A 16,752-nucleotide genomic window follows, 5' to 3' on the forward strand; every position below is an offset into this window, starting at 1 on the left:
CCTGTGTTTCCAGAATCCTTGAGCATTGCCTTCCTTCCCATATTTCTTCCTTCTCCAACCAGCCAGCACCCCCAGCAATTTCTCACTTCTTTTCTGCCTTCTCTGCCAGATCTTATTTCAAATCCAACCCTCCACTCATAAGCTTTCTACACTATTCACTGCCTTGATATTCTGTCCTTTAGAAATTCTTTGGAGAAGAACAGCAATTTTGGGATGTGCCGATGTCCATGTCATAAAGCTGTAGCTCCCCACACCATTTTTATTTTTATTTTTTTGAATTTTATTTTATTTATTTTTTTATACAACAGGTTCTTATTAGTCATCAGTTTTATACACATCAGTGTGTACATGTCAACCCCAATCGCCCAATTCATCCCACCACCACCCCCACCCTGCTGCTTTCCCCGCTTGGTGTCCATACGTTTGTTCTCTACATCTGTGTCTCTATTTCTGCCCTGCAAACCAGTTCATCTGTACCATTTTTCTAGGTTCCACATACGTGCGTTAATATACGATATTTGTTTTTCTCTGACTTACTTCACTCTGTATGACAGTCTCTAGATCCATCCACGTCTCAAAACATGACCCAATTTCGTTCCTTTTTATGACTCAGTAGTATTCCATTGTATATATGCACCACATCTTCTTTAGCCATTCGCCTGTCGATGGGCATTTAGGTTGCTTCCATGACCTGGCTATTGTAAACAGTGCTGCAATGAACATTGGGGTGCACATGTCTTTTTGAATTCTGTTTTTCTCTGGGTATATGCCTAGTAGTGGGATTGCTGGATCATATGGTAATTCTATTTTTATTTTGTTAAGGAACCTCCATACTGTTCTCCATAGTGGCTGTATCAATTTACATTCCTACCAACAGTGCAAGAGGGTTCCCTTTTCTCTACACCCTCTCCAGCATTTGTTGTTTGCAGATTTTCTGATGATGCCCATTCTAACTGGTGTGAGGTGATACCTCATTATAGTTTTTTTGTTTGTTTGTCTTTGTTTTTATTGCGGTACGCGGGCCTCTCACTGTTGCGGCCTCCCCCGTTGTGGAGCACAGGCTCCAAACACGCAGGCTCAGCGGCCATGGCTCACGGGCCCAGCCGCTCCGCGGCATGTGGGATCCTCCCGGACCGGGGCACAAACCCGTGTCCCCTGCATCGGCAGGTGGACTCTCAACCACTGCACCACCAGGGAAGCCCCTCATTGTAGTTTTGATTTGCATTTCTCTAATAATTAGTGATGTTGAGCAGCTTTTCATGTGCTTCTTGGTCATCTGTGTGCCTTCTTTGAAGAAATGTCTATTTAGGTCTTCTGCCCATTTTTGGATTGGGTTGTTTGTTTTTTTTAATATTGAGCTGCATGAGCTGCTTATATATTTTGGAGATTAATCCTTTGTCCGTTGATTCGTTTGCAAATATTTTCTCCCATTCTGAGGGTTGTCTTTTCTTCTTGTTTATGGTTTCCTTTGCTGTGCCAAAGCTTTGAAGTTTCACTAGGTCCCATCTGTTTATTTTTGTTTTTATTTCCATTACTCTAGGAGGTGGATCAAAAAATATCTTGCTGTGATTTATGTCAAAGAGTATTCTTCCTATGTTTTCCTCTAAGAGTTTTATAGTGTCCGGTCTTACATTTAGGTCTCTAACCATTTTGAGTTTATTTTTGTGTAGGATGTTAGGGAGTGTTCTAATTTCATTCTTTTACATGTAGCTGTCCAGTTCTCCCAGAACCACTTATTGAAGAGACTGTCTTTTCTCCATTGTATATCCTTGCTTCCTTTGTCATAGATTAGCTGACCATAGGTGTGTTCCCCACACCATTTTTAAATGGGAACATTTATTAAATACTTCATGTCAGTCATTCTCCTGGATAATCTACTTATGTCATCTCATTTAACTGTAACAATGTAGTTACACATTATTTCCACTTTGCAAGGAACTGAGAATTAGAAAGGCTGAGGAAGTTTTAGAGATCACACAGCTAGTAAGCCATGAAATCAGGTTTTGAACTAGGAGACAGTTTGACTCCAATCTGTTTTTTTCTTACCATAGGTTGCTGCTCGAAAATTTTAAAAAATACTAATAAAACTATCCAAACTTATGGAGCCTGGCCTTGATTTGACTGATATTTTTGTAAACTCACTCAAATGTTTACAGTTCAGGAAAAGAAGTCTGGGTCACCACTGGACATCTCCACATTTCTTATAAATCTCAAGTCAACAGAGCCCTAAGCAACCCCTAAGCCTGAGAAAAATGTTAACCAGGATAAATTCTGTCTATTACTACCGAGGGGAAATAAGATATTAAGTTGATAGATTCCTCATATATGTTGCCATTTATTTGAATTAATGCTCCATTAGGTATTCAGAGAGTACAGAAAGATCAATGATGATCAGCCGGGGGTTGGCAAAGGAAACAAACCCAAAGCATTATTTTAAGGGCTGAGGGGATTGCTTTCTTTCTTCAGACTCAGAGAAAGGCAAAAGTATTGACAGCTAGATATGGGTCCCAAGGAAAGAAGGAAGACTTGTTTCTGCTCAGGGTTGGGGTGTGTGTGTGTGTGTGTGTGTGTGTGCACGTGCACGTGTGTGTTGGAAGGCAATAGTCACATGCTGGGTTCCAATTGCACTCAGGCGGGTTTGGAGGACCCCTCTCGGCCTCTCTGCCTTAGGAAGGCCTGAGCAGCGACTTACTCTTTAGGGGTGTGTTGATTAACTGTGGACTTCAAGTAAAACTGTATTATGTTCAACCTCAGAAACATTTACCAAAAAATCAGGGACCATGACCTCCTGGACAAAAGGAAAACTGTCACAGCACTGAAAGCAGGAGAGGACCGGGCCATTCTCCTGGGACTGGCCATGATGGTGTGCTCCATCATGATGTACTTTCTGCTGGGAATCACACTCCTGCGCTCATACATGCAGAGGTAAAGCCATTGGGTGCTTGGGACTGTCTTTTGTCTCCCTCCTCCCTCCTCCCACACAGCTTATCAATCTTGAGGTCCTCTTCCTTACCTCTTTCCTAAAAAGAACTTTGAGCAGTGCCTGGCACATACTATTTGTCAATAATATTATCTAACAATAAAGATAAAAATAGTTCTGTGTATAAACTGCTTACTATGTGCCAGGGACTTGCCATACATTACTTTTTTAATTCCCATAACTATTCTATAAGTATGAATATACTCATAAAAATGGCAAAACTGAGGCTCAAGATAGATATAACTTGCCCAGTGTCATACAGCTTTAGTGTTCGGCAGAGCCAAGATTCAAAACCACTTCCTGTTAATTCCAGAATCCCTATTCTTGCCTCTTCACACCTCTGTCCATTCTCCACCTGCATTCCTTTCCACCACACCCCACTCTTCCATCACCCCACACGTTAGTGGCTCTCAACTGCACATTTCAACTTCCTGAGAAACTTTTAAGAATACTGACACCCAGGCCCCACCACAATCATTCCACAGGGTCAGATTTAGTAGGTCTGGAGTGGAACCCATTCACCAGTATCTTTTAAAGTTCCCCAGGTGATTCTAATGGGTTGAAAAACACTACTATGCACTAACTTTTTAAATTAAAGATTTTGAACCCTTCTTATTTAAATATTTGCCCTAGGTTTACTGAATAGATAGAAAGGCAGTTGAATACTGAGTTGTCAAGTGCGTTCCTCCTGAGTAAGCCACATGATAAACCTCCACAGCATCTCTAGCTAACTGTTGTCCATAAATTGGACACTTTGAGCACAGGAAAGCCCAGCATTGCTATAACTAATGGGGAAGGTCTCAGAGTGCTTCAGCTTAAAGAAACAAGGCCCTTTCAAATGAAAAATTGAGGTTTCAATCCAAAAGAGAATCAAACCATTCTGTGGCATTCATTTCCCCACCTAAATTAATACTTTCATTTTAGAAGGAAAATCTAGTTGAAACACAGTAATCTGCTAAAATTAAGGCATCATCTTTTCCATTTGTGGCTGCTCTGCTCTGTTTCTCTGATGCCTTCAGCTGTGCTCCTTCTCAGTGAAAGCTCTGATGCCTCAGGCCCCAAGAGTTCACTGACTCCAAAACCGCTTTCAGATCCTCACATCTGCTTAGAACCATCTAAGACTTTTTTCCTTCTTGTATAAGCAAAATCGGACCACCCATGTCCCAGGAAAATACAAATTGCCACACCAGAGGGGGTCAGTACTAGTATCCTGGCTCTGGTATGAAACTGGACATGGAAAGGGGGCCGTGTCAACACATGTCCAGCAAAAAGAAGGGTTATTAATCTGCAAAGAATGTTTTCTGATCACTCTGGTAATCAGCTTATATCCAGAAGCAAAAGATTGATTCTGGGTGTGTTACTTCCTAATCACAAATATTACCCTTGATCATAAAATTATAAATGTTTTAGAATGAAAATCTGACCAATGGGCAGCTGGAGGGTTTGTTTGTTTAATCTTTCTGATTGAGAGATCCCAGGGCACTGATAAGAACCCATTCATCTGCATATAACAACAGCCTCTTTTCCACTGTTTGTGGGGAAGAAGGGAAGCACCATGGAACGAGCCCAGGCAGTAGAGAAATAGAGGATTGGATGGAATCACAATTTCCATCACTTACTAGCTGTGTGTCCTTGCATGTATTTGATTTCTCTGACTGTCAATTCACTCAGCTTTAAAAGGAATTAATACCTAACCTATAGGGTTATTGGGAGAAAAAAGAAGACAATGTATGTAAAGCACCAGTTAGGGTGAATGGGGGATGCAATAAGTGATTGCTCTTGGTATAATCAAAAGGTGGAGTTATCTTTTCTCCCTTATTAGAAAGACCTTAAAGAAATAGATCACTGTCCTTTCATCTGTCACATTGGACCTCAAGCCCCTCCACCCTTTCACCATCTCTCCTCCCCTTCTCCCTTACCCCTTCTCTGCCTACAAACTGGGCAGACATTGCAAGGTGAGGACCAAGGCATGGCAGGAAGCAGCTTAAAATGCAGAAATGCAGGGTGAGTACAGGTTGTGATGTAAAAAGATGCTGCCTTATGCTTACCAGTGAATTTGATAAGGAAAAATATCTAACAAATCAAGCATTGGAAAAGATGATACTATATCTGATGGAAATCATTGGCAAAGTTCTCAGATGGCAGGCAAAGTTTGTCTGTGTTTATATTATAGTTAGCCTAAAGCTGCTCTATTTAAAAACATATACATTAACAAATAGGTTGTATTATAGATCTGGAAGATTCTTCAGGTCAAGGAGCTGACAAATGTTCCCCTCTGATTACACCTTCTTTGCCCTTGGCATTTGGGCCTGTGCTTATTCTCCTCCTCTCTGTGTAGTGTGTGGACCGAGGAGGCTCAGTGCACCTTGCTGAATGCATCCATCACGGAAACATTTAACTGCTCCTTCAGCTGTGGTCCGGACTGCTGGAAACTCTCTCAGTACCCCTGTCTCCAGGTGTACGTTAACCTGACTTCTTCTGGAGAGAAGCTCCTTCTCTACCACACGGAAGAGACAATGAAAATCAATCATGAGGTAGGAGCTGGGCGCACACTGCATCTCGTTCACCCCCACACAGCTCCGCACCGTTCCATCTCTCTATCAAGTTCCCCTGCGCCAGCATTTCAAAGGAAAATGCCACTAGGAAGCAGGCCCTTCCTCATCCAGTCACAGAACTCACTACACTACTTGACTCTCTTACTTGGGAAACATTTATTTTCTGTGCAAGTGGTGGTCAAATCATTCCCCATTTTGGAACAGTGAAGATTTAGCCTTTACTTTCGTTTAGAAGGGTAAACATTATATCCTTATTGATACACAAATAGACTTAGTCTTTCAAAGCAAATGTGCAGTTTAGTCACAGTTGTACAAGCCAAAAATACAAGATATTTGTCATATACCTGGGAACCACGGGGTAAAACTATATTTTGCTTTTCCACGGTCATTGTCACTTCGTTCTGTGGTCTTGGAGCTGTAACTTAAGCTCTCTGAGCCTCAGTATCCTTTTCTCTAAAAATTTAATAACGATGACCATCTTGCAAGGTCATTCACTGTGAGGATTAGAACAGAGTATGGAGAGTGCTGAGCAGAGCACAGGTGAGACCTTCAACCCATGGTCACAGTATGTGGGCCTGTGCATATTTCTTCACATGTGTTATGTTCATAGAGGCTGAATTTTCCAGCACTAACATATTCAAGTCCACGTGGTGGATGCTCAATATGTATTGTATTAAAGCTGCACATAAAATTTGCATTTAAAAGGTCTGGGATGACTAGTAATGTGTCAGCAGAACCAGCCTGCCATTATCAATTTTAAGTTAAATACATTGTGTTTTGGATTTATGGTAGCAATTTAGATGGCCAGAGTACTTTCATATGCCAAGACAACCTGATACCATTCTCCAACAGGACAATTGGCTCTCGTCACCAGGATACAATTCTCACAACTCTAGCCTTTCTTGTAAAAACTTTTCATTACAATTATCAGCACTTAAATGATACAGATTATATGTATTGAAAAAAATGCAGTAGCTGCAAACCTTGATACTAGAACATAGGATTCGTTTTGTGATATATTAACAAAAAGTAAGTAAATAGTAGATACTTAATATCTACTATTAGATATTTTGGTTACAGTAACTTAAAAGAATTCTTGCAAATATCTCTGAGGACACAATGTCTGCTCTGATTTCCTTTTGTTTGTTGTACCCACGAACAATACCAGTCCTAATCCTATTCTACAAATATACATAGCTTGGTTTTCCCACAAAGTATACGTTTTCCAAGATCCCTCAAGTCAAGTTTTTAATTCAAAACTGACCTGTAATGATGAATGTCTGTAAAACTCTCAAATCTCCAAGGACTTGGAAATTGGCCAAAATTGAATAGGCATCAAAAAGTGGGACATATTTCCATTTTCTTGTTTTGACATGTTATCACTACAGTATGAATGCAGTATGAATGAATGCAGTATGTAAGCTATAAACCCTATGAATGCAGTATGTAAGCTATAAATCGGGAGTGAACCTACCATGAAAAATCTCAGTTAAAATTTTAGGACCAGTATTCTGTCTGCTGTCAGTATGATACTAGGCCATTGTTTGGTTTATTTACCTTGTTTTTAACTGTAAAACATGCAAGAAATGAAAAAGTACAGCTCAAGCACTTGTTATAGAGATTCCCCCACATAACCACCATGAAAGCAAAGAAATAATACATATCCTGCACTGCAGGGAACCAGAACCTTGCAATTCTGGTGACTAATGTTATTAAGTACATTTTCATTTATTTATTGGCATTTTGAATATCCTTTTTTTTTTATAATGTCTGTTCAAGTCCCTTGTTTTCTATTGAATTGATTCTATTGGATGGTTTCTTCTTAGTATTCATTGTAGGAATTCTTTAAATCTAGATATGAACCTTCCCTGATTGTTGTGTTGCAAATACCTTCTCCTGAAATGAAAGGTGGCCTTTTCCCTCTCTTAATGATGTACTTGAATGAAAGAAGTCTCTAATTCCAGTGCAACCAAACCTTATCAATATTTTTCTCTTTTCTCTTTTTTCTTTTTCCTTTCTCTTCTTCTTCCTTTCTTTCTTTTGTTTTCTTTTTTTCAAAAGTTTGGTTGTCTGTTTAAAAAGTCTTCACCTACCCTGAGATCATGAAGTCATTCTCCCAAATTATCTTCTAGAAATGTTATTGTTTCTCCTTTCACATTTAGAGTACAATCTGCCTGAAACTGATTTTTATGCAGGAGTCAAGTTTCCAGATTTCTTTTTTATTCATATGGATAATCATTTGTCCAAGTCCATTTATGAAAAGACCACCCTTTCTTCACTGGATTATTTTTATGATCCCATTTTCCCCTCTATTTTCTTGGAAGTTATGTGTTCTGTCACTATTCTTTTAGTGTTTAACTAGTGATTACAACTTGTAATCTTGACTAATCAAGGATATTAAAACATTTGAACTCCATTTATTCTCAAGTTATATATTATCATTTTTATTCGATATATACTTTAAGCCCATGAAGATATTATTATTGTTTTTGTATATAGTAGCTATCTATTTAGATGTGTCCACGTCATTTTCCATTTTCTTATTCTTCATTCCTTCCTTCATCCTTGGTCCAGGATCATTTGTTCCTACTTCCTGAAGAACACTCTTTAATTATTTAGTGCAATATCTGCTCTAAAGAAATCTCTAAGCATTCATTTGTCTGAAAATATTTTCTTTTCATTTTCATTCTCAAAGTATATATTCACTGAGTATATAATTCTAAGTTGGCTGTTATTTTATTTCTGTACATTGAAAGAATTCCATTGTCTTCTGGTGAGCATTGCTACTATTTGGAAATCAGCTCTCAGTCTAATTGCTACTTCTTTGAAGGTAATTTTGGTCTACTTTAAAGATTATTTTCTTTGGTTTTCTACAGTTGAATTACTATGTGCCAAAGTAAACATTTATTTCTATTTAGCCTGCTTAGTGTTCCCAGGGCCTCTCTCCCTCTTCCTTGATGTTCTTTGTCAATTTTAGAAGGTTCTCAGTCATTATCTCATCAAATATTATCTCTGCTCTCATTCTTTCCCTCTTCTCCTTTTTGAACTCCTATGGACTATATGTTAGATATTATCATTGTATCCCCTGTGTGTCTTCCTGTCTCTTTTGTATTCAGTATTTTACCTCCTTTTGTCTCTCTGTGCTTCATTCTAGATATTGACCTACCTTCTGATTCACAGTTCTTTCCTCAGCTCTGACAAATCTGTTAAACCCATCCATTGAGTTCTTAATTTCTCTTATTTTATTTTTCATTTCTAGAATATCCATTTGGATCTTATTTATAATTTCTAGTTTTCTGCAGTATTCTAATTCTTCTCTTTTAAATTCTTCAAGTAATAAAAGTAAAATTGTAGTTATTTTAGAGTTTATTTTGATGACTACACTATCTGAAGCCCTTATGTGCCTGTTCTATTTTTTTTCTTAATTGTTTTCATGTTGCATTGTAACGTCTGGTTATTTTTTTATTAGTTGTCAAACATCATATCTGAAAAATTATTTATAAAAACAATTTTAAGCCTAGGTTGATATCATGATGTCATCTTTTCCAAAAATTATTTCCATTTGCTTCTGCAAGGCCCCTAGGTGCCGTTCATGATCACCTTATTCTGACTACATAAATTGAGATATTCAAGTTTGAACTTAAGTCCCTTTGAGGACCTATCTTCTTCAGGTTGACCATTACTCCTAGGATGCAGCCTTTAACAGTCCCAGCCCAAAGTGAATAGGGTGTCATCAGAGCCCCCACTTGATAGGTTGTTAATGATAATTCCTGCCCCTAGCTCTGCAAGGCTGTCAAAAATCCCATCCAACCTTCTAGGATCTCAGCCCCCTTCTAGAATCAACAGACACTTCCAGGGGAAAGAAAACACCAAACAGCAGGATCACCTTCCTGGCCCAGTAGTTCTTCACTCACTGGTTAGCTGTCCTCTGCCTTTAATCAGAAGTAAATACGTGGAAAATACAGTTATCGCCATGTCAAAAGGTCAGTAAACCATGATCTTAATGTAGCATGAGAAATATACAGGATATTCCTGGGGAGAAAAATTAAAATATTCTCTATCTTGACCTCTCCTTCTTATTACTATTCCCCAAGCTCACCAAAAATAGTAGTCTTTCCCATAGTTACCAATGAATGGGCATGGTTTTACTGAGATACATAAGGCACTACTGACAATGTTTGATTTGGGACAACAGGAGGCAAACGTATATCAGTCAAACTGTCTGCTTCTTTGTAGAAAGATATCCAAAAGGATTTTATTTTTAAATTTTCACACTCTCTCATATATTCTTTTTCTTTGGCTTTTAAACTCAGTGACCAACCTCTTGTCCATATTACAACTGAAGATGCTTAAGCTGATAAGCTGGCATGCTCTTGTGGAGCAACTGGCTGACTAACAGTCTCTAGGAGCTGCAAGCAGGCTCAAGAGCCCCTGACTCTTCAGGCTACAAGGCTGTCACAGGAATCATAAACTGTGGCTCAGTATTAATTCACTATGGTTGTTAAATTTCTCAATGCTGATCTCTTTTGAGAGTTTAAAACCTTGTTTACCCACCAGGGATCCCCAAAACATGCCCATCTGATTTAAGAGAGTATTAAAAATGAATCTTTGTGCAAAACCAGAAAGTATATCCATTTTTGGTATGTAGTATACTACCATATATGTGGTATTTTATATATCGCTGTCATGAGGAAGACAGCTATTTTGGATGGAGAGTAAATTCTATAAATTAACCAATTATTTATAACTCCAGACTCAGCATCACCTCTCATTTTGTCACCATTCTGAGTTTTGCACATCCAGAGAATATACATATCTGGACTAGAATTTCTCAGCCTCAAGGCTATTAACATTTGGGGTGGAATATTCCTTTGTTGTCTGTAAGGGTAGGGTGGAGACTTGTTCTGTACACTGTAGGATCTTTAGCAGCATCCTTGGCCTTTACCCACTAGATGACTAGCATCATCCTCCCTCCAAGTGTGACAACTAAAAATGTCTCCAGACAGTGGCAAAACCACTGCTCCAGATTTTATTTAGCTTTTAGCTTGAATGCTGGGAGATTCTACAATTTTAATCAAAGCTTGTAAACACTGAGTTCCTCTGCACAGCATTTGGTAGGGTAAGGATAAAAGGGAAGAAAATAAAGTGAAGTTGAGAATCTAAATGGGAAAAAAAGAGGGGCCCACATTTATTAAGTATCTACTATATACTATGTGCCCAGCACTATGCCAAGAACTTTATAAAAATCATCTCATTTAATCCTGACTAAAACCCTACTCCTAAAGTAGTAATAGCCAAATTTTATCAAGAGTTTAAAATGTGCCAGGCACTGTATAATACTAAATATTTTACATGAACTCATTTGTTTAATTACAGCATCAGTCTCACATATTAGGTACCACTGTTATCTCCACTTCACAATAATGAAGCTGAGCTCAGAAAACGAAATAATTTTCCCAAAGTCACACATTCACTAATTAGGTCTGAATTAAAATCTAAGTCTCTTTACCTAAACATGCTCTCTCTTAAAAAGCAAAACATTAGCGCATCCTCTTGAGAGAGTAAAGACAAGAGCTTTAAAAAACTCTAAATTCTAAGAAATATTTATCCTTCTGATGGTATATTTTAGTGAATAGGTGAGAATCCATGCCATTTCATCATACTCCAAGAGGTGATTAGGATCAAGTAAAAGGCCATGAACAAGGACTAGAACTATCCGTGATCCACAGGAACAGTCAAGGTTGTATATTCAACACCAGTTTACACAGAATGGATACTACATAGAAGTGCACCCTGAAAAGATGGGAAAAAACATGCCCAGAAATTTGACATATGACATCCCCATAATCAGCACCTTAAATTTAGGGATATTTAAATTAGAAATGTCCTGAAACTGCCTATGGACCATAGACTCAGAAATGCTTCTGTGATTGACAAAGTTTAGTCACTGTTCACCAAAACTGAATTATGGCACAGTTAAGGGCATCTTTGTGCAGAAATGAAGGGAAGAATGTGTCCCAAAACAGCTTGCACTGAGCATCAAGAAGAAAAGCATGGAAAATGAACCTACTCCTTTCCATTGCTGAGAAAGAGGATCATGGTCAAATTAGATATCTGACTTACTCAAGGGCTGACTGGATACATCGCGGACCTGAGGGCTCCATGGCTTAAGCTATTGTGGGTATCGACTAATCCTGCAGCTCCACATGGCTTCTATTTCATTAGTGGATTTCCTAGGTCTTTTAAGCTTTGCCTCTACTCCACATCAAGCAGTAATGCCACAATAAGTGTGAAAGCTCTGGAAAACACAGAAAAGGAAAACCTCTCTGGAGGAATCTGTGTCTCAATACTGCAGGAAACTATGGTACATAGCAGAGTGTGAATACTGTTTTCCTCTCCTCTACCAAACATTTCAAACAGTCCCACTTGCCAAAATCAAGCAGATACTAGAAGTGCAAACTAAAGTAGTCTAAATATTGTGGGATTCACTGTTTTAAAAGTGATGGTAAGGAGCAGGAAGTCTCAAACAAGAATGAAAATAACATCCCAGTTTACTCTCTCACCTCCTCTGTCCATCACTAATGTTCAAAGAACTCAAAAGTTTAGAGTACTCCAAGACTGCCAGCTGGGGATCTCTACATCCTTTGAATGTAAGGATCATGTCTCCTTCTCCAGCACAGAACACAAAGCCTGGCACGTCATACATGCTTAATAAACATGTACACAGTACTCATTGTTTGTAGACACTGAAGAAGTCCCATCTGACTTTAGAACCAAGATATTTATGCTTCAATGAGCAGTGTTTTTGTTTTTATCTCGTAGGCATTGTGGACTAGGATGCCCTGAATACCACAGAGTTCTGACAAATTTGTGGCCCACCTCTGTGAAGTGTAGAGCCTTACTAAGAGCCTTTTCAGCCTCATTGCTGGTCCCATTTCATCACTCCCACCACCCTTGTCCTGTTTCTCTCTAATGATCTGTTTTAAATTGTTTATGTTTTTCATGCCTATACTCAGCATGCAACTTGGTACTTTAGAGACACTCAAAACATATTGATTAGATTTCATCAAACTTAAACCCTCTCTGAAATAAGACACTGCCCTTTTAATAAAAGAACAAATGAAGAACAAACCCTTCCCCTGAGGTGATCCTGAGAATTAATAGTTCCCTTCCTACCATCATAAGGAAAAGGAGGCTGACCAGTGAGGTTATCCAGCCAAATATACCCCTCCTACTGCCCCCACTCCTCCCCACAGCTTTTATTTTTAGGGTGAAGGCCTGTCACTTTTTGCTTCACACTTGCCTAGTGAAGCATGGCTGAGCAAAAGCCCAACAGGTACTTTCTCAAAACTTCTGTCCATCACGAGAATAAAAATGACTCTACTGATGTGAAAGATTTTGAAAGGGAGGCTAAGAAAACTTTCAGTTGCTTTCCAAAGAACTGGAGAGAAGATGCAATTGCTAGATCTTTGTGGTAAGGGAAAGGACAGTCAGGAGAAGGTGACAGGATCCAGGTTTCCTCAGCTGGGGAGATGAAGGGTCACGTTGTGGGGCCATCTCTGTATTTTCAATACTAAAGAGAAGTTAAGGGAGTTGAGAAAGCACAAAGGTTTATTAACAAAATTCAGGATTAAGAAAAGAGATGTGAGGTCTTCCCTGGTGGCGCAGTGGTTGGGAGTCCGCCTGCCAATGCAGGCGACACGGGTTTGAGCCCTGGTCTGGGAAGATCCCACATGCCGTGGAGCAACTAAGCCCATGCCCCACAACAGCTGAGCCTGTGCTCTGGAGCCCGCGAGCCACAGCCACTGAAGCCCATGCCTGGAGCCTGTGCTCTGCAGCAAGAGAAGCCACCGCAGTGAGAAGCCTGCGCACCACAATGAAGAGTAGCCCCCGCTCTTTGCAACTAGAGAAAGCTCACTTGCAGCAACGAAGACCCAGCACAGCCAAAAATTAATTAATTAATTAATAAAAAATTTAAAATTAAAATTAAAAAAAAAGAGAGAAGAGAGATGAGGGTCTAAATCCTCCCCTGAATGGCTGCCTCAGAGTTTTGCTAGGTTTCTATATCCATATGTTAGGCACAAAAGAAAGAAGGACCTATAGCCATGGTAATATAAATATATATAAACAAATTTTGAATGGCTTTTAAGTGTCTTGTGTATATAAAATTATTATTCACATGTTCCTTTGTGTTATATATCATGCAGTCTGAAAGTTAAATCTTTCCTAGCCTATACCTCCCACCAAGAAAAGAATGATCTAAAAACACAAGGATTTTTACCTTTTCAATCTACATTACATTTTTCCAACTAAGTGTTGATCACTTACTAAAGTTTTCATTTGCTGAAATGCACTCTCCAGACATCTGATAAAATCATAAGATCACTAAATCTTTACCCCAAATTCATACCAGCCTCAGAAACATACACATGGCTATAGTTTGAAACAAAAACTTAGAATCCTAATGTAGGATTCAGCATAATGTCAAATCTCTTTGGACACAAAAACAAGGAACTCATGACAAGAGCCATCAAACAGGACTGTTCCTGTGAAAACCACATAACTAGTAATTTTACCCTGCTTAAAGTTTTCATACTTTAGTATGTGGCACTTTTTAAAGACTTTAGATCGTATGGACAAGTGTGATATTCCAATAAAAAATATGTTAAAGAAAATTTATTGATGCTTTATGCATAGTCATAATTTAATCCTCACACACCCTGCCAGGAAGGCGTTATTAACCCTACTATATCCAAAAGTTGATTCTGAGGAGCCAAGTAACTTGCTTATAGAAACACAGTAACACAGTAACCAGACCTCTTGAAGACACGTCAGGGGCTTGTGATACTACCTTATATATTCATTAGCACAAAAGAAGGACCCATCAATAATAGAAGTAAATGAATGATTGACATATTATGATAGAATTTTCAAGGATAATAATAGTCTAGTGGGAGCCAGTTTATGTATGTTGAAAGGTGGTGGGTGGCAAGGTTAGAAAAAGCTAAAAACACAAGGGCAGAGAAATCTTTTCTCTACCAGTAACGTGGAGTTGCATTTCTAAGTGCCTGGCCCTGAGGACCCACACCCGATCATGTATGGCACACACCTCATCTGGCCAGTCCAAACATGTGCATTTGAGACCCTGATGACTAGAAGCTTTAATAAAGCAGCTCCTGTATTACAACCTTGCTAGATGGTCTCAAAAGTAATGTATATCGCATTGTATTTGGAAGAATCTTATATAGTGACAAAATTATTGTCACTGGCTGATAAATGTTTCTCCAAAAAAAATTAAAAACCAAATCAATTCACAAGAGCATAAGAAAAGGAAAAACTCCATTTTTAATGGAATTCCATTTTTATTGAGACCACTTCAATAACTTAGTACTGTTAGCCACTAAAACTACTACTATAAACTCTCTTGGCACCAAAATATAAAGAACCCTGATGCATTCATACGCTAAATTGGCTCTTTTTAAATTCAACCACAAATGACTTGTCTTTAAATTTTTTTAATGATTTTTGAATCAAAGCATTAAAAAAAGTTGTAGACATGATCTAACAGTGCTGAAGAAGGAAAAATATAAAGGTATCCCCTTACTGCTTTAAACTCTTTCAATCCAGCATCCAACCAGTAGAAAATGTATCATGGCAGTCATAGACCAGTTTTCATACTAAGTTATAACTCACTGAGAAATTCTGCTTTCTTGGAGATACTTTCAGACCCTTAATGTTGTGCTAGTGCCAGCTCTCTGCACTAACCACATTTATGAGTGTACTCATATTTACTCTTAGCTGATTAAATATGAGGGTGTCAACCAGCCCTTGTATGAGAATATTAAGCTTTGTTTATGATAAATGTCAGCATGCTCATCCTCCATTCTTAACTAATTGAAGAATCTTCCTGCTGTTTATAAGCAAATAATCCAGTGATTACAGCACAGTGAAAAAAAGCAAGTGCCAGTACACCCACTAATAAAGTCAGGGGAAAGAGTCATTCAAACATACTCCATTAGCAAAACTCATTCCATTTCTATTATATGTTCTTCCTGTGAAATATACAAATCTAAATTCATTCTGGAATTCAAGGTCCTACTCCTAAGCTCCCATCAGTATAGCTCAAAGTTCACCAACAGCCCACCTCATCTGTATCTCTACATACAGTAGTGTGAGTTGTGTACTGTACAATCCTAGGGGTACCAGTGACATTGTAAAACTCATAGATGTCAGTATTTAAATCACAACTTATAAACTGGTAATAGCAGTAAAATATGTGGGTTTTTTTCATAAAATCAGTGTATTATCACAATTTTTCAACAGAGAATAACAGTGTTTGGATGAGGGCGCATAGTTTTCTAACTCACATTAAAACACGAGATTAGGGGCTTCCCTAGTGGCGCAGTGGTTGAGAGTCCGCCTGCCGATGCAGGGGACACGGGTTCGTGCCTCGGTCCGGGAAGATCCCACATGCCGCGGAGTGGCTGGGCCCGTGAGCGATGGCCGCTGAGCCTGCGCGTCCGGAGCCTGTGCTCCGCAACAGGAGAGGCCACAGCAGTGAGAGGCCCGCGTACCATAAAAAAAAAAAAAAAAAACCACGAGATTAGCAGTGATCTTGTCACAAGCCATTTTAATTCAGGTAAATCAATTAATCATTTGATAATATATATAACAATGGATAGGAATTTTTTTCCTATTGGGAGGCACCTTACCATAAAGAGGGCAAAGACTTAACCAAGGGCCCACACATCTCCCAAAGAAGTGACTTAAAATCACTTTTTTCCTAACTTTTTAAAAAGTTAAATGCATTGTTATATCAGTTTTGTCACTGTTCATATACAGACCAAGGAAGAGGTTCACAGAGATTTCATCTCCTCAAAGACTGCTCTATAAATTAGGAAAATATATGCAAAACCATATCCAATAAGTAATAAAAAGAAAAACTACAAAGTTCTTTAATTCCATCTGTATCCAGAGAAGAGGGAGGGAGAAGAGAAGGAGAAAGGAGAACAGGAAGAGGGAATAGAGGGGAAAATATCATAGAGAGGTGAGGGCTGGCAGGCAGGGCAGGGCAGGGAAGGAAGAGAGAGATACAAAGAAAGAAATCAGAGGATGTAAGTGTGTAGGAAAAAAAAGGAGAGGCATATAGAAGAGATATAGCAAGAAAGATAGCAGGTGAAAAAAATCAAAGAAAAGTTATTGTAAATTCTCAGATGA

The 16,752-nt window shown here is 38.8% G+C and overlaps 1 protein-coding gene across 1 annotated transcript in view; it reads left to right on the forward strand.

Moving 5' to 3' along the window:
- The window catches only part of KCNMB2 (potassium calcium-activated channel subfamily M regulatory beta subunit 2), a gene marked incomplete at both ends in the record, with an annotated part of 30,301 nt that overhangs the window by 12,578 nt on the left and 971 nt on the right, over positions 1-16,752 (forward strand). The window contains 2 exons of the mRNA XM_081234702.1: positions 2,755-2,925; positions 5,319-5,514. Of these exons, the coding sequence (XP_081090828.1) occupies positions 2,755-2,925; positions 5,319-5,514 (367 nt within the window). The remainder of the gene's footprint in view (positions 1-2,754; positions 2,926-5,318; positions 5,515-16,752) is intronic.

Source organism: Mesoplodon bidens (genome assembly GCF_964165515.1).
Source record: "Mesoplodon bidens genome assembly, chromosome: 5".
In the NCBI taxonomy this organism is placed as follows: domain Eukaryota; kingdom Metazoa; phylum Chordata; class Mammalia; order Artiodactyla; family Ziphiidae; genus Mesoplodon; species Mesoplodon bidens.